The sequence below is a fragment of the Astatotilapia calliptera genome, chromosome 6 (assembly GCF_900246225.1).
Source record: "Astatotilapia calliptera chromosome 6, fAstCal1.2, whole genome shotgun sequence".
Lineage (NCBI taxonomy): Eukaryota > Metazoa > Chordata > Actinopteri > Cichliformes > Cichlidae > Astatotilapia > Astatotilapia calliptera.
In genome coordinates, this window is record NC_039307.1 from 14,805,814 (window position 1) to 14,828,611 (window position 22,798).

Here is a 22,798-nt window from a genome sequence, read left to right on the forward strand (position 1 = left end):
TATTTCTGTAAAATTAAAAAAAAAAATCTACAGAAAGTTCTGTAAAATTACATTTATTTATTTTATTTTATTTTAAACAGAAAATATTTCTGTAAAATTAAGGAAAAACTACAGATTTTTTTTCTGTTTATAGAAAGAAAAAGAGAAAAAAACCTTACAATTTGAGCCCAAGAGTTGCACCGAGAGATTTCTCTCTGCTATAGCAGCATTTCTTAATCACATAGAAAAACTGAGGCATATTGTTCAAATTGCCCTTCTTTTTCTTATATTAAGATATCTTAGGCATTAAACGTATAGTTAAGCTACTTTGCATTGACAGAGAGGTGAGTTTAAGTGGTCCGGCTCATTTAAGATCAAAGCAGGCTGTGTGTAAAATGAGTTTGACACTCTTGCTTTAGACTTTTTTTTAGAAGTGTCACAGTCACTGGGGCTCTGCTTGCCCCAGGACTGGGTACTCGTTTTGTGTACCATCTTTCACGTTTTCCCCACATTCTTCTGATTGTGCGCATGCATGCTGTCTTTGCGTTTGTGTATTATCGCCCTGCACCTAAAACTCGCTTTGCTTTCTGTCTGAACGCACACATTGGGGAGGAAAACAAATATGGAGTCTCAAGTGACATAAAGAGCATCTACAAACATTCAAACTCCAGAAATGCACTGACAAAGTTGAGTAGAGGTTGAAAGCCAAGCGACGACTTGCACTTTTGCATTGAGCGTTTACAGTCCTGCATAGATCTTTTTCATATATTTTTTTTCAATACAAACTAAGGCGTCTTGTTATATTAAGTTGGTTTGAGTCAATAAGCAGATAAAGGAAATCAAAAATCTTAACATTTAAAAAAAAAAAAAAAAATTCAAGTAGACTACAATCTTGTTTCTCCCCCTCTCTCACAGGCAATTCCTCTGTCCGCAAGAGGAGGCCAAAACTTTTTCAATTTAAGTCTTCTTTTTTTTCCAAGGAAAGGTCCAGTGTGATCGTTAACAGCACCAAAAACACACCGAGCAAGAGAGGGGCGTCACACTTAACGCTTGCTCGTTATTGTGAGAGGGGAATACACGTCTTTACCCAGTCATACAGAATAATCTGGAAAGAAATTAACAGTATATTGTGTTTCTTATGTACATACACACATTTAAAATTAACCACATCACAGTCTCTCTTCCTCTCACACACACACACACACACACACACACACACACACACACACACCTTTGTCCCTGTGTAAATTACAAATAATTTATCAATATTAATTTAAGCTACTACTTAACAGTCATTTGTGGGAGCAGAGGTGACCGACGATAAACTTCTACAGACGATTCCCACGAAAGACAGAAAAACAAAAGTTCATTAGTCAGTCTGTTTCTTCTTTTTTCCTTTTCTGTACTGCAACAACGAGTCCTGTTACTCCACATGAGCTTAAATACAAATTATATTATGTAGTGTACTACTACTCTCATCTGTACCATCACCTCGCTCACACTCATTCCACAGTGATCAAGGTCAGTCATATGTAAACATGTTGACAAAGAGGAGAAAAGAAAAAAGGCAGAACAAAAACAAGTGTCCTCGTCATTCACGCCGTCTTGTTCTCATACCCGGTTTGTTAGAAAATACAGTTAAATTAAATCCTTGCCACTCGTAGCGGAGATAAACTCTTTTATGTCCTCTTTTTGTTTGTTTGTTTTTTTAAAAGGAGGCGAGGGAGCAACACCCCCTCCCCCCTTCATACCGCATCACGTCAGTCAATCAAGCCGAAGAGTCTGTTGGTGGTTGTGGCCAGGAGGCGAGGATGTGACGTCTGTCTGTCTCCTGTGCTGTTATTGTTCAGTGGGATTTCCTCTTCATGTCTCCACCCTGGCTTTGGTTCGCATCTGCGTGGAGAGGGCACATTTTTAAACAGCTGGACGATGAAACAGATCCAGCAACCTGTGGCACCAGATCACTGAAGGGCACCTAATGCACTGTTTCTCATATTCTGTCATACGTGCACTGTTAAACCGAGGGCAGTGCGTCTACATGCATCCCAAAAGGTTCTAAACACTTAATTTCAGATGGTTTTTCTTGGAGTCGCCCCCTGCTGGTTATTAAAAAGAATGTTGGTTTCAGGCACTTTGTTTCACTTTAGGATCGAGAAAGATGTGAACAGACAATCAGGTGGAAAACAAAGATTTTTGATTTATTTAAACAAAATCCAATGTGGCTGCTGTCAGTGACTGATAAAAGCTATGGAAGTAGTCAGGATAAGTCTGTCTCAGTAAGAGGCAGACACAGCTTTCAACACTCAGAAGGGTTGAAGACTGTTTCTTGGGCTTTACTTTTTAAATGTTTATTTATTTGTCTTTACAAATGGAAATACAGAGATTGGCAGATAGCCAGTAAAAGACGATAATATTAGCCTGCTAATAATAATCAGGTTCTCTGTTACTGGCTAGACACAAGCAGAACATCTGTTACAATGTTTAGTTTGTCCTTTTCCTTACAGAAAGATTATATATTACTAAAATGTCAGAAAGGACCATCCTCCTTAGGGTCAATCTGAGGTCCTTAGAATACTTGCTAGAAAGCCTGAGTTGAACTGGTGCAACAGGCTGCAGCAGAACGATGAAAAACATTGTCTTATGAAACATGAAGGGCCGAGTGTGTGGGTGGTTCTTTGGCTGAAAATGTAAATTACTAAGCATCTTTAATTCTGGCAAACTGAGGTACACAGACGACTGGCAAATTCTGAAATTTTGGGTCAATATGAGGTTTAAAATGAAAATCTGGCTGAAAGGTGACATCTTGACGTTATTTATATAATTGTGTTGTCTTTTGAGTTTACTATAAAACTGATGGCAACTGAACTGAAGTTGCCACAGGAAGTGGCGACAGAGACAAGCTACGCAGGCCTGGTCCCTGCGATTAATTAACAGGAGTTACAGTAAATCCAAAGTGTGGATTTGCTTGGAAATGATACAGGACGACCCAGGAACAACCAACCTTAGTAGGAAAAGACATTTCATTCATCCACCTTAAACTCAGCTTATCATTTAAAACGTGCCAGTAGCTGAATGCTTGGTTTTTCCTGCTTTTACAGAACACCTGTTAAATTATTTGAATCTTTTTTTTCCCCCTAAAAATAAAAAATGACTGCTGCTGACCTGAGTAAACTTTGACCTATCAGTGTTCGACCCTTTTATCACTGCATCCATATGTGAAAGCACCAGATAAAACGCAAATTAAACTTTTGATTAAAAAGGATCAAAAACTTCTAATATGAAAAAGGTTTAATTGTTCATAAGTCAACCAGTAGGTTCCAGTTTTTGTTTTTTTTAAACAGACTTTGCTCAAAAAACGACATATCTTCGTGTTTCTACTATGCTACGATCAAACCAGAGGCATGCTGAACACCAGATACACTACAGCAAACAGAAAGTTGGAGAACTAACAAGTAACAGAGCAGCTGAGCTGACTGCAACAAGTCAGCCTGACACAGACAGATGGAGAGGAAGGATGAAGAGGAGGTGGAGGGATGCAGATTACCTGAAAAAGCAAGCTGCAAGTGAGGAGGTAGGGCAGCCTGTGACCCTGACTGGAGACTCTTATACAGATCTGAGGAGAGATGGAGGGTAGGGTGGACAAATGAGAGGAAAGACAGCAACAACCAGGGAGAACTGGGAAAAGATGACACCGTTAAAATGTGAGACCAGCAATAAAAGATTGTCGTTTCAGCCCTTTGTACTCGTTCGCCTCGCTGACAGCTTTGATCCTCGACTGAGACTGGTGCAAAAAATAAAAATAAAAAAATGGTGAGAACAAAGGAGGGAGACTGGTTTGTAAAAGAGAGGGTCATGGCAGGGGAAGCACTGCTGGTTTACAGAAATACACAGTGAACCAGTAATATTTAAGGAGTCCCATTTAGTCTCTTACAAAGCAAGATTATTGTAGTCAACTAAAACTACATGTGAAAAACATTTTAATTAACCAAAATAAAAATAAGTATTTCAGAATAAAAATAGAATATCCTTAGTTTTAGTTCTTGTTAGTTTGGTAAAGATGTTATTAAAGCTTCATGGACGCGTTTATTGAGATTCTGGATGTCTACAAGACTGAGTCAACTGCATTCAAAGAGTTATGCGTCTTTATTGTTACAGCTGTACTGATTTTTCTAAATCTTGGCTCTGACATCTGCTCTCCATACAGTAATAATTAAACAGACTACAATTGGCACTGAACATTTAAGTCCTAGGTGACTTGCTTCTTCAGTTATTGCACTGAAATTCAAACTCATCTGATATTTTTAGCAGATGCACCTTTGGTAAGTTTTTCAAAATCCTACATCGCTTCGTTCTCAAGTTATTGCATTCACAAACTTGGGAGTCCACCCTCCCAACCACACACCTGGTGGTGTCAGGACAATATCAGATTAGCCTTTTACGACTGAGGGGTAAAAACTAAACTGAAACAAGAAAATCTATAATCAAATCAACAAAAACTACAACAATTCTGCTACAGTTAGTAGTAAGTATTAAAATACTTTTAAAGATGCTACTAGTTAAATTCCTATATCTGTGAAAAGGTTACCAGAGTAACTCATTTTCTTAACAGAAACCGCCAGTATAAATCCTGTACCATCTTATTTTTTGTGTTTTACCGCAACCCCCACTTAATATAACGTAGCTGCAAGTTGTAATAAAAGGCAAAATAACTTCCTAAAGTCTAACGTGTTATTGATATAGGATATCAAAGGCCTTTTATTTTAAAAAGCACAGTAAAGTCTGTCTGTTGGCGATAAAAGATGCAGGTCCCTTAATTAAGAGCCCACTCACCCATTAGGTCGCTCTGTGCTAACGGGTATCCTGAGTTGGAGCTGGGTGCTGTGCCCATTCCAGCCGCCCCGGAAGCTCCAGGAGGGCTGAAATTGAGCAACGACGGAAACTGGAAGGGTAGCGAGACAGGCACCAGACCTCCCAACATCCCGAAGCCCAGGGGCAAAGCAGAGGGGTTGCCCAGGAGGGGAGTGCCTGCAGTCGATACCTGCAAAGGAAACACAAAATATATACAAATATATTCAAAATAAAACTCTAAGAGTGACTTCCCGTTGGTGGAAACTAACCTGTGAGAGGTGTGACGTTGTGGAGGATGTGGCCAAAGTTCCTGAAGCCACCCAACCATTTCCAGCCTTTGAGCCGTGGCTGGCCCCACCCACTACCCTCTGCCTCTGCCCGTGACTGGCTGAGACTGAAGGTGATTGGGGGGTTTTGTCCGGATGACTGCAGACTGTCGAGACCACTCCCTTGTTGTTAGAGTTGTTGTTGATGCTACTGTTGCTAGTGGTGGACTGAGGTTTCTGGGCTCCAGTGAAGCTGCAGCCGCCCTGTGTTTGTTTCACCTGCCCGCCACCTGATACACTGAAGGGGGGCCGGAAAGTTTTGGGGGTTTTGGGAGAGAACTGGTGTTGCTGCTGTTGGGTGGAGATTATTTGATGGGAAAGCGGATTTGACGGTGAGGATGATGGCGAGGGGGAGGATGAGGGTGGCGGGGTGGGGGCGGGAGGCCGAGGGGTTAGCTTGATGATGGGAGAAGAGTTGCTGCTGTGCGAGGACTTGGTGAGGGTGGCCTGCATGGGTGTGATGAAGTTGGGCTGGTGGTGGAGGTGTGTGTGGGATTTACCTTGAGCGGAGTGTGCGGTATGGGAGGTTGGCGAGGGTGAGGAGGTGGCCGGTGACGGGGGGCAAAAGGACTGCAAGCCATGGTGGGAGGTAGAGTTGGAGCGGGACTGAGGGGAAGGGGAGGAGGAAGCTGTGACGTTGCTGTTGACAGCGCTGCCATTGCTGCTGGATTTGGTGCTGCTCTTTCCCAGTGCGTGACTTGCTCCCATTGTTCCCAGTATCCCCACCGGGCTAGCAAAGCCTTTCTGATGGGGGGGCAGCAGCGGGGAAGCTGTCGGAGGAGGCCGATGCTTTGGAGGAGAAGGGGAGGGGTGCGGATGCATCTTCCCCATCACTGTGCTTGGCCGGTGATTGGGTGACGCCATGGTAACATGTCTCTGAGTCTGGGTTTGGCCCATGACACCAGATCCTTTGATCGGGCCATAGTGACCGTCTGCAGTCCTGGAGGCTAACGCTAGGCCTGCTGCCTGCACGTGAGCAAGGGAGGAGACAGCCGGGGACGAGGAAGAGGAGGTAGAAGAGGAGGTTGGTAGCGTTGTTGTTGGCAAGTTCACAACAGATGCAGCTGTCAGCGGAGCACTCTCCACTTTAGACAGGGAATGGTGCTGCGTTGTCTGTGCTAACGAGGCAGAAAGCTGAGAGCCTGAGGGGTAGTGAGGGGCGACGGGTGGAGGAGAAGAGGTTGGTATTTGCAGCGGTGGGGGAGACAAAGGGCTGTCTGTGGGACCCTTGGATGCATTGCTGAGGAGGGCCAGAGCGTGGGAGATGGAGTCCAGAGAGGGAACGGTCAGATCTTCATCCAGAGAGTCTGACAAACAGATGGGCTCCGAGGAGGAGAGGGGCTGGCGGTTGGAGGTCAGAACAGATGTGGAGGTGGGCTGAGATGGGGTGGAGGTCATGCCGAGCGATGGTTTGTGGAGCCAAAGGCCCTCCTAAAGAACAGGAGAACACAGTCAGTATCACCCAAGCTCCATAAAGAAACCAGAACTTATTTCTAACCGCTTCTCTTCATAAAGTACAGCTCCAACATTTTACCCACAAAACACTTTTTAAACCCTGAACGAAACTCATAGGTTCCTTCACACAACTCCTCCTTAACATTTGAGCTTTTACTGTGAAAAACGTCAGGAAGCGTTTTTGTTTTTGTTTTTTTTTTAAGCAGTTTAACAGTGGCTTTATGATTCTGTGTCATACCTGTCAGACCCTTCTGAGACCTCGCCCCGTGGCCTGACTGCACCGCCTATAAATGTTACTACACCTGGCTGTATAAATCCTACAAATCACTTGTTTTTTGAGAGATACACAAATATGATACAGCTACAGTTGTATTAATGCACAAAAGAACTTCAGCCAGTGGGCTCAAATTGAACGATTCATAAAACTGCTGTAAAATAAAAATACACACACCCTTTTTTCTTTTTGATATTTTGCAGTAAATAGTCTGAGCTGTCACTCACCTTGGGTTTAGCCTTGGGTCCAGGCACCATTCTCTTTTTCACTCTGTGTGGAAAAATACCAGCAATTATTCACCCTCTTCAGCTGACATTTTACATTGACGCTCAGTCCCAGTAAAATTCCTGCATGCTCAGAGTTACGGGAGAAACAAAGGACACACTTACAGGTTTCCAGTGAGGTGATTGTGAACAACAAGGCTCTCCTTGAACAAGATCCTGAGAAACAGGCAATAAACAACAAAGTCAGCCAAAAATCAGGGTCACTGACATTAAGAACGACATCACCGAGAAAAACGGAAAACACATTAAAGTTGGATACAGTCGGTTCCAAAGGTTCCTAATGTGGATGGATTACTATTGTTGAGGGTTTACACATATCAAATAGACTTAACTGCTCTCATGGCAGCAGCAAATTTATAGTACTTTGACAACATTTAAAACACAGTTTGCATACGTTGCACTTTTCCGCGGATAAGTGCCTCCTGCTTGTAACGAGCTGAACACACAAAAGCAGCACAGACCTGGTCTGCATCCAGCCCTTGGGCCACAGTGGTTTGACCTCATTCTCTAAGAAAGCCTTGAGGTAGTCCTCCACAGACAGAGAGCACTGGTTCTCCATCTCATAGCAGCTCAGCTTCACTCGCACTAAGCTGCACAGCAGGTTCCTGCACAAACACACACACACTCCACTCAATATTAAGGTGAAAAACAGGCTGCAGTCTCCGAGCACAAAATGACAGAAGACACTGATATGCTTCAAAGAGGCAGAGGTATTCATTTATTTTGAATTAAATGAATAAATAAATGTCTTTGTAGTACGATGGAGAAAATTAATGAGCACTTATCAGCAGTTTTATTCAGACACCATTTCTGACCTGTGGGTTTCCTCGTTATTCCTCACCATGCAGGAATAAAACTTTAACTTCGGTTTTAGTGAAATATAAGTAGGAAAAAAAAAAAAAAAATGGAGAATGGTGAAAAGTAAAAGCTCTTTCTCCAGGATGTGAAGTGTTAATCCTGCAAGCTCTGAACGGACATAAATTGTTTACAGCCTGTATGAGCTCGGTTTACTAGATTAAACACCAGCGGTGGAGAACAAAGGGGAAGATGAAAACAAAAAGAGACGAAGAGAAAACAAATCACTCCACACAGCAGCACAAAGACGCTGAACAGCATCCGGCTGGCTCTTCCAGCAGGACAGACTCGGATCATTACCTGAGCTTGTCGTCCCAGACAAACTTCTTCCGAGGTCCCACGATTCTCTTCCCAGGTTTCTCCTCATCGTCCTCCTCTGAGCCGTTCTTATCGCCCTCCTCTGACTGCTGTCTGCAATAAAACACAGATATAAAAGTGAACATAAACGGCTTGAATAAACCATTTTTTCCTCAAGAAATTAAAGTCAACAAGATGCTTTTATGCATTTTCCATCCAAGTTTTTATATGCGTTATGCTTTGAACGTCGTACGGTAGCAGTATTCGGGTATGTATCCACAGGCAGCATTTTTAAGACTTCTTTTACATCAGTGTAAATAAATGGATGTTTCTCCCCTGCTATTATTAATAGTTTTGATATTATAAGTCTCCCTCCATCTCAACTTAACTGACAAACACAGCAAGGGAAAAAAAGCTGCTTTGCACTGACTGGACTTTGAGCACCGTTAACTCTGATCTTCATACGATTTGCATAGAAGACAAATGCTGCCAGTGTGAAAACGGCATCGGGAACTCCGATGACATGGGTGGATGGAAAAAAGATTATCAGGAGAGTTCACATATCACTTCTTTTAAAAGAGCTGTCCTCAAACTGCTTTCAGAGGACTGCTCACCTTCTGGAACAAAAAGGACTGACTTACTTTGCAACCTTAGCCATGCACTCCATGTTATATTTCGCTATCTGCTCAGGCATCACACTGCACACTGCTAGCTTCAGCTTCAAAAGTGGCGTCCGCAGTCGATCGTCCTGAAAGAAAAAGCAGAAATGGATGTAATGACAAAGGGAATGAGAGGTAGAGAAAAGAAAGAAATTAGGAGGAGGGAAGAAATTAAGGTCGGAGTGAGGGGAGTGGGGAAAGAGAGGCAGCAGAAGTGAATGAAGACTCAGAAATGAAAAAGTTAAGAGACACAAAAAAAAGGCGAGAAAGGGGAATAATAAAAAAATATGATGGAGAGTTAAAGAGCGAGACAGAGGGTCGGGGTATGTAGATTTATTTTGTCAACAATCCAACATTAATGGCGCATGACAAAGAAGACCTTTGGAAGCCTGTTTTCAGCTGCAAACCTCTCTGCGCTAGTCTGCCCACGCTGAGATCCCTGCACGTTATTAACGGAAGCACCGAATACAGCTAGGGATTAACCGCTGCGTGAAAAAGGCAAACGTGACAGGGACGAACAAGGGGGGAGTTCTGGCGATGGGTAGGAGCTCAGAAATATCTCGAAAGAGCTCAAAAGAAACAAATAGAGTTAAATTTCAGCATCTCCCTGATGTGTTGGCTGTGAAAGAAAAAGCTAAAAGCTCAGAAAAAGGAGCATGAAGCTGTTAAAGGATCAAAAGATATTCATTTATCACAGAAGAGTAAAAAAAAATTAAAAAAAGGTCAAAACCGTGTCATCTTTGACCAATCCAGTCCTTTGCTTTATGTCTCTACACTAAACATCTAACAGTAATTTTTGATCATTGCACTCTTTATGGGTCGTCTGTTTTAGGGGCAATTTTTGACTTTCAGGAAAAGAAAAAACTGGACACCCACCCAAATCACACACTGACCTGCAGGATGTGTTAAAGAAGGCCAGATTTGAGCCATGCTGCGTGGTGAGATTTTCAAAGCCCCTCCTGAATCTTTTAGTGGCCACAGAGCAATAATAAAGGCTGAAGAAGGACACCCCCCTCCTCCTGCACTCAATCACTTTTTAGATCAGAGTGAGGATTCACAGCTTCCTCTCCTCCACAGTAAAGCTTTAACTCACCTGGATGTTCAGGCTGAGCTTCTTCAGGCGTTTGAGGAGCGCCTCTTTGTTGCACGGCACAAACGCCTCCATGTGGGAGTAGATTTCTGAGCGCACCTCGGGAGGCTGCTCTTGGACCTGCAGCTCAATACTGAGAGAAGGGAGAGAGAGTCCAGATTGTCAGAAAAGCGGTAAAAAGAAACAAAAGAGACGAGACAAGAGAAAAGACGGAAGTGCCAGAGGAATGAAAGCAGGGTGATTGAAATGAGAAGCATGTCATTACTGAAGAAAATGAGAGACGGACAGAAAACAAAACACTTAAAGATGGCAGCAGCAGAGGTGACGAGGGAAATCTGCTTCCAAAAAAGAAAAAAAAGAAAGAAAAAGGGAAATGGAGAAGAGTGTGCTGGGATTTGGCTGACGGTGATTTAAAAGCTGTCCTACTCACTCCAGGAGAATGTTATTCATGTCCAGGGTGAAAAATTTCTTCCTGCCCTCCTGATCAAACTGCCGCGAAGCCTGTGGGAGAAAGGTTGAGTCAGCATAGAGCACTGTGCCATACGCTGTAAATACATATACAACACTGCAGTGTGCAAACACTCCTCTACCTCCACACAGCTATACATGACTCTAAATATAACAATAAACCTGTAAGCAATTATGGTTAAAGTGGAATTTGAGCTCAGCTGAAAAGTGTCGGTGTAACTTTAGCACAGACCAAACGACTAAAAGAACAACATGAAGAAGAGTTACACTTCCCAAACAACAGCATGATTTGGTGTCATTTTTGGCCTGTATTCCTTGTGTTTAGAAAGTGTACAATTTACTCGATCAATTAAAAAACCAAAAAACCTCACTCTTGCTGTGATGTTACTGCAGAAAACCTCTCTTCACTGCCCTGCTTCTTACTTTTCAGTATTAGTTATGACACCAGATTCAGCTGCAGTCTACACTAATAATGCTCATAGTCTGTTACTTCTCTGCAAGCCTGTGTGGCCACCAGCAAAGGAAAAATAAAATATGTGGGTTCTTACAGCGCCGAACACCAAACCTGTCCGTGACCTGAAGTCAATAGGAACCTTACTGTATCAAAGTCACCATATTTTTTTAATTGTTGATTCAATTCAGTTTTAATTATTAAGCACCAAATCACAACAGCAGTTGCCTCAAGGTACTGCATATTAATAATACAGAGAAGATGACAACAATCAGATGAGCCACAATGAGCGACAGTAGGAAGGAAAAACTCCCTTTTAACAGGAAGAAGCCTCCAGCAGCACTGGGCTCTGCGAGGGGCAACCATTGGTAAGAGCTGACTTCACTATAGCAGCTTTACACTGGGTGGCTTGCTCCTTAAGCAAACTTTCTTCTGATTGGCTGCCCCTCACAAACAGGTCTAAATAGCAGGTAAGTGAAGCTTGTGTGCCATATAAGGGATATCTGCTCTTTCTGACATCAAAAAGAGCCAAGAGCAGAAAAAAATATTGAAAACAGTGTTTGGAGCAGTGTTACAGGGATTACTTGGACATACTGATCTCATTATTTGAATCTTTGGCTATGTTTTTAAGTGCTGTCTGTGGTAACCGTGTGTATAGAAAATTTAAAAGGAAAGCATAATAGGTCCACATTTAAAAGAAAATACTCCCCTCATGTTATCTTTGAATCAACAACAAAAACAAATATATTTTACCACTATTTTTATTTCTCCCCTCTGGCTCAGTCTGCTCTTCTCCACCTCTGAATCCATCAATCCTCTCCATTGTTTTCCTACCTCTCCTTACATGTTTACCAACATCTATAAAAAGATGGGCGGCTCTCAGATATAAGAGCAACGAGAACATAAGTATATGTTGAAGAGGTAGTGGTGAGAGGTCTGCTGCTGTTTTAGTTACATAAAACCCCCTCAGGGCTCAGCCACATTTCTCCAACGCTTTAGAGACTTTTCTCTCCGGACTAAACAGAAACAATAAACATCCTCTGCCACTTCCTCAACTGAATGGCATTTGTGTTTAACTTCAGTGAAGAGGTTTCACAGGTAATTGCAGTCGCCCACTAACAGCCTACAGCTGACTCACCACCCGCAGGTCCTCGATGCGTTTAATAAGAGGAGCAGGCAGTCCATTGGGAAGCGGAGGCGGCGAAAACAGTCTGCTGGAGGGCCCCGGGCCACGCCCTTGGCCACCTCCTCCTACCGCTTTATGAGTTGGCACACCGACTCCCAGTATGCCATTCTCTCTGGCCGTCGCCATGGCGTGCTGCTGGTCGGTGTCCAACAAGCTGAAGTCCAGGTCGCCCAGGAGGTCCTGTAGCTCCTTCTCGTTGGCTGAGCCCAGCAGTGACATCACAGCGGGGTCCGAGGTGAGGTCTGCCAGTGAGAGGTCGTTGGCGGCTGTGTTGTCCTGCAGGTGGGTGGAGTTAGAAGATAACAGGTGGTTCGTTGTATTGCCAGAGTGGGGCTTGTTAGCCACGCTTCCTGCCAGGCCAGAGTGAGCCATGTTGGGGTTTCTTTTCCTCATCTCTTCCTTCTCGCGGGTGAAGCGGCGGAGCATGGTCGCTAGATACAGAGAGTCCTTTATCAGCTTCTTTCTCTTCTTCTTCTCCGGTCGGTGGAGGCTGAGAGCTGTGACTCTGTTGAGGGAAACGAAAACATGATGACTGCAGTGCTTCTTAAAATTTTCTTTCATTCAGAGCCCAAACAGGTCACGCCTACAATTTTCAGTCAATCATTAAAAATAAAGATGGACCCAAGCTGAATTTATTGAAGTGAAGGTCAGCGACGTTCATCTTTTTTCTTCTTGATGAATCATTGACCAGTTTCACTCCATTTCCCCCTGATTGTCTATGCTCCCTCTGCCGTAACTCTGTGCCCCACATCACTGTTTCAGAGCCACTGGATTACATCCACATTTGTATCCAAGACATAAAGAAGAACTCAAAGAACTATCAAAATCAGAAAACTCAATAAAATATCCATGCTGGTGTCATTTGCAGTGGCAAAGGCAGCTTGCTCAGGTTTCTCAAACCTTGAATACAGCCTCATCTGGCTGATTTACATTCACAAACATATCAGGGACAAAGTTAATCAATATCACTTTAATTCAAAAGTTCAACATTCACAGAAAATACCTACAAGTTCAAAGAGACAGTCAAAAAAAAAAAAAACTTTCCAAAGCCCAATTCCTTATTCTCAAATCTTTCTCACCTTTACGCTGCTTTAACAAAAGGTCATGAAAGTTGAACAAAAGTCATTTTAAATTAAACTTAACCATTTTCTTGTAACTAGTTTTCATTAATGTAGCTTTTCAGGAAGATGATGCCCGTGCTCTTAATCCCACCTTCTAAGCTCTGATTAGCCAACTGCCTCTCCAGCTGCTGCAAACAACCATAAAGGGGTTGCAGTAAACCCATCTGAATGCTTAAGCAAATCTGAAATGTGGGCGGCTGTTTTGAGGTCTGAAACCAGGCGAGTCCACTCCATTTTGAAAAATCTTAAACTCACCGGCCCACGTAGGACAAGGCACCAATAACGATCTTTTCACAGACAAACTGAGGCATCGACACGTGCTGACAAAGACAGATATGAGGCAAAAGTGTGGGGATTCAATGGGATTAACCTGCAGTCTGCTCTCAAAGGTCTGACACACATACACTCCCATATATAACATCATCCATTTAGCAATGGCACAATGGCAATAGCTGTGGCTATTTTTAGACGTAGTATTCAGGATGGAGGGGTGTTGGAGTATTCGGCATATACGAGCATAGATAATGGAGCATTTCCTAGAAGGTGGCTTGCTTGTCACAGCAGCTGCGAGCAAGTCTCAATAAGCACCCCTGCCTCGTGATAGACGTACGAGAGCGTCCACAGAAAGGCAGAGGGGTGTAATGTCACACAGCGTGGCGGTTTGTTAGAGGGGTTAAGAGCACACAGATGCCTCGTTGCATATTTGTGGTGGCCCACAAATCACTGGGTGTCTAAAAAGGTCAGGAGAAACAGCCTGTCCATATATACAGGAAGAGACACATCTTCAGAATAAATCACCTGATTAGGAATATTTTCTGAGAGCTGCATGCAAAGCGATGTCCTTCAATTCAAGAGTTTTGGCTTGCTCAGCTTTTCATAAGCCTCACATTGAGCTTAATAATAAAAACCACACAAGCCCCGACACAAACGGACAGGGAGTAATATTACACAGCCACGGTTCTCACCCCTGTTTGGGTACTTTATTCTTCTTCGTGCTCTTCTCCTCCAGAGCATTTCCTTCTTTCTTCTTCCTCCTCTTGATCACCTGCTCGCTGTTGTCATTCAGCTTCTGAAAAAGCCACAACAACATACGCTCATTAATTCAGATAAACAGCAGACAATGACTGATAACGAATTCGGTGTGAGCAGCGCTCCGTGCGGATCAGTATGCTCTTATTGATGTGTTGAGTGATGCTGTCAACACTGTATCTTGCTAACCCAGATGAAAAACGGGCTCTTGCTGGATGTTAGGACTGCAGCGTCACATGGACTGATAAGTAGAGTTCAGTTAACGGGGTTTAGCTCAAAGTTTGAGCACCTTGCAGTCGCCCTGGGTCATTAAACTTGGTACAGGCAGATTTGTTTTGTGTTTGGGAAATAAAAAAATAAAAAAATAAAAAAAACATTAAAAGCTACATTCTAACATCATCACACCAACATGCTGACGCGAACCAGGTATGTTTGTTTACCCTTTAAATTTCATGGCAAGAACAAGCTGGGAACCAGACAAAGCTGACGTTTCATTTCCTCTGCCCCGCCGCCCGCCCGCCATGTTTTTATGGTGACTGACATCTTGGCGTGCTGTAGTACATTTGCATTTTTCCATCACTCTGAGTTACGTCATGCATTTCGTTGCCGTCCTGATAACATGAGACTCGTGTCTTTGTCCATATTAATTGGTTACGGTACGGATTTTAAATCAGCCAATCAGAATGTGACTTAAGTGCAGACTTTCAGTTTTAATTGAAGGGCGTTTACGACATGTTTAAGTGTTTATTAATTAGAGAATTTTTTTGGTTTATACAAAATCCCCATTATTATTATTATTATTACTACTATTACTTTATAGCTTTTCACTTTAAGAGATGTGAGTATAAGTAAGAGAGGCCATCATTAAGTGGAAAAAAAACAAATAAACCTGTCAGACTGGTTTAAAAAATAAAATAAAAATTTAAGAGCAGCCAATCTACAATACAGTACAAAGGATGAGTGCACTAACCAGCCCAGCAACACCAGAAGTCCTGAAAGGCCACAGAATTATTTCCATGGTCAAGAAAAAGAACTTTGCAACTTCTAACCAAAGTCAAGAAAAACTTTCAAGCTGGTGTTTGAATCATTGCTAAGATCTACAATCAAGAGATGCCTTCATGAACAGAAGATGCAGGAAGACCAATTTTGACTTTGAAAGGAAAATCTCTGCACTGCCTGCACACTTCTGAAAAAGAAGAATTATTAAATACAAAACTGAATGCCAAACGACCCACAAACAGCAGTAAGTGAAGGGGACTGCAGGAAAGGCCTAGCAGAGCATCTCAAGAGACAAAACGGGATTTGGTGATCTCCATGGATGTTAGTTTGTTCAGTTACTTTTGACTTTGAAAAAAAATCAGAAACACTTTAAAAAAGTGTCTGTTGATCCTTAACAGTAAATGCTAAATTTGTGTTAATCCTCTTAAATCAAACTTAAGTCACATCCTGATTGTTTGGTTTAAAATCCATTGTGGTGGTGCACAGAGGCAAAACCCAAAGACTGTCCAGCAGGTTGTGGACCTAACGCTATGTTGCAACTGAGTTTCTTTCTTTGATGCTTCATGTTTTGATTTTATTTGAATTGATTATCTGCACATTGTTCTTTTTTTTGCTATCAGCCTGTCAGTCACCAGTAAAGCACTCTGAACTGCACGAAACACGCTACAGACAAAGTTTACCAGCGGAGTGATCCAGCCAACTTTGAGGCGTAAAGTTAGTCTTTCTCTTTTAGGTTTTAGTATTTATTTAACAGTTTATTGTTGCATCTGGATTTTAATGGTGAGGGTGTATTTATTGTGCTGGCTTTCTTATCTTTAAATTAAGAACCACTGAAGGTCTTAATTTATCACCCTTTGGAGTCGAATTCCATTTAACTGACTCAAACACCGAAATATTGAAATATGCTCAGGTAGTCTCACCTTGTCCTCCTCTCCCTCTGATTCAGAGGCCGCTCTGAACTGCAGCGTGCCAGTGTTGATGTAAAATCCCCCCAGCTTTGTGGTGAGCGAGGCGGGCACCAGCTCGTCATACTGAGGAAAACATTAACAAAGGAAGACAAGCCTCAGTGTGAATTTACACGACTCTGGTAAAGAATAATGCCACTTGCACCGCAGCTGTCTGCAGCTTTAAAAACATTTTGAGTAACTGGTAATGTGTCACCAAGCAGCTGCTGGTCAGTGAAACTGAGGGTGTTAACTGTGAGCCAGAAATAAATAAATCAGTAAAAGAATCCCAATCCCCTCCGGGCCACAGATGAAAACAATTTTCCCATCATGGCACATATCAAAACAAAAAGGGGGAAAGAAATAAGTCAAACAGTGTGCAGCCAATTTGTGAGCAGAGAGGATAGCTATTTAAAAACACCAAGACAAATATCATATAATGGCAGGGAATCCATAAAAGAGCATAATTCTAGCTATTACAGCCAGACAGAGAGTGACATCCTCCGAATACTGAGTTATAAACACTGAGACAACAACAACAACGTATTCCTGTTTGGACACAAGGAGCACGGACGTCTTCATGAGTCATGAGGACTGTTTTAGACTGCAGTCTCAGGTTGGTTTAATAAAGGACAACTGTCTATCTTTAGAAGTGCCACTGAACGTACAGTTTGGAAACATCAAGGCAGGAAATAAATATTTAACCACAGAGGGATAATGTCTACCTCCACACATCGAGACCAAACAGCAGCAGTTCAGGAGCGTAACGAGGACATCAAATAAATCAGAGGATAATAAGGGAGCGAGGAGACTAGCATGCCACATTATTATAGAGACAAACTCAGACACTCCACTACATGAAAGTCTTAGAAAACAGACACACGAGAGGGAAAAAAACACCTCGTTAGTCATGAAGAAAGGAATACTCACAGCCTCAGAGTTGTCTATAAAGGGGTCTGTCTCATCGTAGCCAAACCCAATATCGATCAGATCTTGCATTCGATCCTTCCTCTTCTTCTTCCCCACGTTCCCCTAAAACGTTTTTCATAGAATTTAATTTTCATTTACAAGCAGAACACAACAGTTTTCTTCTCTGTAATCCTCACATAACCCAAAACCATAAAACATTAGCACAGTGAGAACTGAGGAAATATTTGTAATACTTTTGTTTTTGGGACGTTTGGCGCTCTGATGAGTGCAAAAAAACACACTTGGACCCCCACAGAAACAAATCCAGTCTGATGGATAAATCACTTCACCTAATTATTTTAAAAATTAAAAATAACAAAATCAACGGATAATTTGTCTTTTAAGTTACTTAAAGATATATGGCACAAACAGTAATAAGCATGAATATTTCTGTACAGTTTATTGCTTAAATATGAAATATCTGCCACAAAGACCCTGTAGTGCTGAAACCTTAGATAGAAGCAATAATTCACTCGAGGTTTGACAGTTTTTTCATTACAAAACAAGAGTCTGGAAATACCAAGCATCCCATAAAACTTTTGGAAATAAGTGTAGCTTAACTTAAACTTAAAAACCATAAGTTATTAAAACTAACACTAATGTGTTTAACTAATAAAAATTAGTGACCATCAGCTTATTGGCACACACATATCTGTGCGTGAGCCGTTGAGCTACAGAGCAAGAAAAACATTATTAAAGTGGACTTATGCACGAAAACTTATTTACACTACTGAAAGAACACTTTGCTATCCATAAGTCATAAATTTAATGTTAATACCTCAAAACTTCAACTCTGCAATTCAAAATGTCATTAATTTCTTCTAAGTTTAGAAAACCCACCTGGACATTTTAGGTAACAACCTGAAATTTTGATTTATACATGTTAAACGTTTATTTCAGTGGCTTGAACAAGCTTTGATTTCCAGAAAACTAATTTTCAGATCCATATTTTTAGCGCTAGAGTGTAGAGTAGCTTAGCATGATTCGCAGCTCAAAATAATCTTTGCTTATCCTTCCCACTTCCCTTAACCCAGTGGTCCTCAAACATATTCTGACATTCAGCAGCCAGACAGTTTGTGCTCCACACCACAATTTTTATTAATCAGTAATATTTAAAAAAAAATCCAAGATTTTTTGTTAAATTAAAGGTCAATGGAGTAGGATCAGCAAGCTCTTTGGTTTTTCTTAATAAATAAATAAATAAATAATTAATAATCACAATCATTCACTTCATATTTGTCACTTGGTTACCAGCTATACAGCCCATTGTTCAAGAACCACTGCTTTAAGTCGGCTTTCTTCTGATTGGCTGTCATTGACAATCAAAAGGTTTGAACCTCAGGTGGGTGGAGCTTCTGTCCCCACAGAGTTGTGTGGCTAAGGTGACCACAGTAGTTTACAGACACGTGATTTTATGAAACCTGTCCACATTTAATATCAATGTCCATGACTGTACGAGCAGACAGTATAATGAGGCCCTTTAACATTATTTAGAAACCACCACTAATTTAAAGATTTACTTTTCAGCTGTGAAATTTGATCCTCATTGAAAAATCCTACAACAAACATGGAATTTTAAAAAAAATTAATCAAACCACTCACATATTTATTTTCAAACTTCTTAGCCAGGGCTTCAACCTGGAGCCGCTCTCTCTCCTCATCATTGAAGGGGTCATCGGGATTGCGGGCTGAAGTCAAACTTGGAGCATTATTCTTTGCCTGGAAGAAAATTTGAACAACAAAACAGTGAACAGGAATGATCGGACCCCTGGGGCAAAGTCAAACAGTTGCAGTGACTCAGTCCAATCAGAAATGTATCAACATATTATCACAGCAGCCTTAAATAAGTGAACAGCTGCAAGTGAGTGCTGGTACAAATGCTCAAAATATTCCCAACACGGTGCTGGCAGGACTACTGTTTGGCCCCGAGTAAGAAATATTTAATTAACTTTTGGTTTATAAGCAGAAACCAGATGATCCAGATGTGCACAGATTGACAATGTGGCGAGCTTGTCTTTGATCTCACTGCTGACATTTGCCTCACTCCCATGTTACATCCTGGTACTTCCATCAGCAATGCTCTCTCATCTATCTATCAGCCGCTGCCAGAGGGCCAAACTGCATGTGGCATTTCCAAGTGCTGTAATGGCTGTGTGACTGGGCTGTTGCTGGGCAAGCCTGAGTGGAAAGGACACAGGTAGCAAAGCAGCACAAGACCAGCTTCATCCCTCTCTACATGTGGAAGAGAGGCGGGGGAGGAGGTCTCCCAGCCCTCTGATTTAAAAAGCTAGAATCTGTGAGAGCTCAGCAGAAGTTGGACGTGTTGGATTAAAAAAAGAAGATGAAGAAATGCTGCTCTCTTTTGTGCTGGTCAGTTTCAACCACGCTATGCCATCGAAACACAAGGTGCACCCCCCTCTCCAGCTAACTTAGCAAACAAGTCCACACAAACACTTCCAAGAGCGATAAATTAACTCCGGCTCCACTCTCTCTCCCCCGGCCTCGTAATGCTGCTTAAACTCGGAGATCCTACCTGGAGGTTCTGGATGAGTTCCCCGTAATTAAACTCGGCGGACGAGCGGTCGTCAGGCTCGGACAGGGGCAGGTTTAGCCTCACGGTCGCCCTCTTTTCGGCTGCAGCCTTGTCCCTGTCGCCGGTTTTAACGAGGCGACCGTTGCTGGCGGCACCTCCTGCCCCGGTCGCTGCCTCGACCTCCCCGGCTCTGTCGAAGTTGAAGTCGGCCTCATCCTCCAGCCGCCGTTTCCTGGACTCCGCGGCGGCTCCAGCTGTGAAGGCCGAGAGGGTGACAAACTGCACTTTTCTCGGTTCGGCCATTTGGATGAGCTGCCTGCCTGAACCTCGCTCCGGACAGACAGCGACAGCGAGGAGAAGAGCTACTTCGCGAAACTACTCCAAATTGGTGGATTGAAGGCGGTTTCGCGGAGCTCCGACGGCTGCTCGGTGCCTACGCGGACGTTACAGCCTCCTCCGCGGCATACGGATTAAACTCCAGGGGATGCGACGCTCGGGGAAAAGTTGTTTTTTCGGCAGCTACTCGCATCCTCGATTTGCTATGGGACTGAGACATTCACAGGAGCCATCTTGGGTTTCGGGAGTAAATAAAAATCAGAAGAGAGAGGGGTCGCTGCGCCTGCGCGTACGCACTAAACGGAAGCACAGTGCCACAGGGGGGTCATCGTGTCCAATCAGCGCGTGGCCCGATCCTAAACCCGCCTCTGTCACAACAGGCTATAATCACAACACCATCAGTACAATAATGACCTTTATAAAGTGTGTGAGTGAAGGACAGGCTGTGTGGGGACTCTGACCGCGTGCCGTGTGCCGTGTTTGAATCCACAGCTCTCACCTGGACCTTTTCATTTAGTCTATTCAGGGGAAAAAAACGCTGAATCGTGCATTCTTGCACGCGCTCACTCTCAAACATCAAATCGTAAAAGGGAAGAAGGCGAGCCAGATGATTGGCTGCTTCAGATAACCATCCTAAACCAGCTGATTTATCCACCTGTTGATGCACACTGTAAGCAGAATCCCAATAAAACGCGTGTTCACATATACTCTAAGAAAAGTATTTTCCCCCTTCCTGTCAAAGATAAGAGTAAATCTAAAATGCAGTTTTTAAATTATGATTTAATTTATCAAGGGGCCCTGTGTGGAAAAAGTAACTCCCCCCTAGTCAAAGGCCACTCCAAAACTAAAACTAAAATAATGTGGGCCATGATTCCTCCACAATGATGAGAAGCATTTATTGCCAGAAACACTAGACTGCAGTTCTTGCTGCCAAGGGTGGCACGAACAGGTATTAGGTTTAGGGCAGGGATACTTTGTCACACATGCCAGGTAGGTTTAGCTTTTAAAATATGTTTGATGAGCTGAAACACGTAAGTGTGACAAATATGGGGGGAAAGTAGATAAAGTAGATAAACTGTTTCAGGCCTAAAGAATCCAGGTGAAAAGAAAAAGTTCAATCATATACATATTTATTTTGTAGGTTTGGCTTCAGCCAAATTCCTCATAAGGAGTCACTGTGAGATGAAGTCAGAGTTTGAAAAATATTCTTTGCCTAAATAATAAAACTGTAAATAAATGAACACCTTTTAAATCAAGGCTTTGTGTCTTCAACCTCTTAACCCTGTAATCCTGTATGCTTTTCCTGCATGTTTTAATCTTTTCGTTAATTTTTAGCATGACTATAATATTTATAGTTTTATATTTCTCTGCCTGTGAAGCACACTGAATTGTCTTTTGTCCTATACAAATATATTCGACTTGAATTGTCTTTCACATCAACACAATCAGCCTCTGCAGGTTAAAGGTGTGGTATGGCTTATGCAAATGGAAAACTTTTTATTTGAATGCAATCTTTCAAAGTCTCACTAAGTAAATGCAGTAAAGAGTAAAGTTTTTGTTCTTATACAGCAGTGTTTGTACTCTTCTGTAATCTCTGATAGCTGTTAAAGCTGTTAATTCAGCTGCTTTTCTGTCTGCTAGTCATCTCTGGCTTTCCACAGGGATGCCCCCGTAGATGTGCACATTAGTTTGTGATCAACACCTCTCACATCTATCTTAATAAGTTTTTTGACTTGACTTGACATGTGGTCACATTTGTAAACTACAGCCAATCAAAATCTATGACAAAGTCTACCTACGACAGGGGGGTTAGGGATAAAAATGCACACGGTTACTGCATGGAAACCACGTCTCAATTAGCCTGCTGCAAACCCCCCGGGTAAAAGTTTGTTCCCAGGTCCCTGTCAGCCCCTCCCCACTTTTCTCACTCTGTATTGGAGGGGGTTGGGTGGTGGTCCTGATAGATTGCTTTGTAAAATTTGCAACTGAAATGGCACCTCGCTGGTTTTCACAGAGACCAGTTCAATGGTCACTGGTTTCATTTTGTGCTCTGTTTAGAGGGAGTAGCCCTGATTTTGTCATTCTGGTCGAGATGGATCTGAAAATCATCACAGGCACAGAATAAAAGAAGAGTATGTTTAACCAACTGAAAGTAGCTTAGCAGCCCGACAACAGGCGAGGACTCGAACCTTAAAAGTTAAAAACTTTTTGATGCGTCTTATCAAGAACTTTCTTTTTTTTTGTGCATTTCCTGATTTCAAAGGCCTTAGTGAGCAATCAGCAAAAGCCCCAAATCCCATATTGTGAAAGTGGTAGAGATTAGGGTTAGGATCTGTGTTATTATCATTGAAGAAGACTCTGCAGAGGCAGGTTAAGGTTTAACTACTGACATTTCCACACGCTTACTGCATGTCAAAGATTTGATGTCACTCAGAAAACTGATTTTCCTTTTAAATAAAACCAGAAAAACAAAACCGTGCTGCAAATGACTGATGAACAGAATAATTAATGATTTTAATAAAAATGTCTATTCTGGTCCAATACTGTAATCTATTACACGTTTATCATGTTAACAGAAGATGTTAATGAGGAAACTGGCCAAAAAATGGGCACCACTCTTTTTCCTATTTTAACAGGAAAAATGAGTGAAGGAGGTGATGTCAGACAGACTGGTGTGAGTCACAGAGACCTATCA

General features: G+C 42.4%; 1 protein-coding gene across 2 annotated transcripts; it reads right to left on the reverse strand.

Moving 5' to 3' along the window:
• Window positions 1–716: 716 nt before the first annotated feature.
• On the reverse strand, window positions 717–21,634 carry ubn2a (ubinuclein 2a). 2 transcript variants are annotated; one of them, XM_026170490.1, is made up of 17 exons: window positions 19,768–21,633; window positions 18,837–18,953; window positions 17,196–17,297; window positions 16,242–16,352; window positions 14,259–14,362; window positions 12,125–12,677; window positions 10,498–10,568; window positions 10,071–10,200; window positions 8,960–9,066; window positions 8,322–8,432; window positions 7,628–7,771; window positions 7,272–7,322; window positions 7,110–7,152; window positions 5,097–6,584; window positions 4,810–5,017; window positions 3,524–3,592; window positions 717–1,872 (listed from the first exon to the last, which is right to left on the reverse strand). In XM_026170490.1, exons 1-17 carry the CDS (start codon window positions 20,068–20,070, stop codon window positions 1,826–1,828), a joined length of 3,759 nt encoding a protein of 1,252 aa, XP_026026275.1. In that variant the 5' UTR covers window positions 20,071–21,633; the 3' UTR covers window positions 717–1,825. The 2 variants fall into 2 exon arrangements, with proteins under 2 accessions (XP_026026275.1, XP_026026276.1); XM_026170491.1 differs by lacking the exon at window positions 3,524–3,592 and having other exon boundaries at window positions 19,768–21,634.
• Window positions 21,635–22,798: the final 1,164 nt, after the last annotated feature.

Excerpts from the sequence above, each read along its gene's own strand:
- ubn2a (XM_026170490.1), bottom strand. The coding sequence starts at position 20,070 with ATGGCCGAACCGAGAAAAGTGCAGTTTGTCACCCTCTCGGCCTTCACA. Across the intron at positions 9,067-10,070 it reads AGCTCAGCCTGAACATCCAG|GACGATCGACTGCGGACGCC; the intron begins GTGAGTTAAAGC and ends TTTTTCTTTCAG. Across the intron at positions 6,585-7,109 it reads GACCCAAGGCTAAACCCAAG|GAGGGCCTTTGGCTCCACAA; the intron begins GTGAGTGACAGC and ends CCTGTTCTTTAG.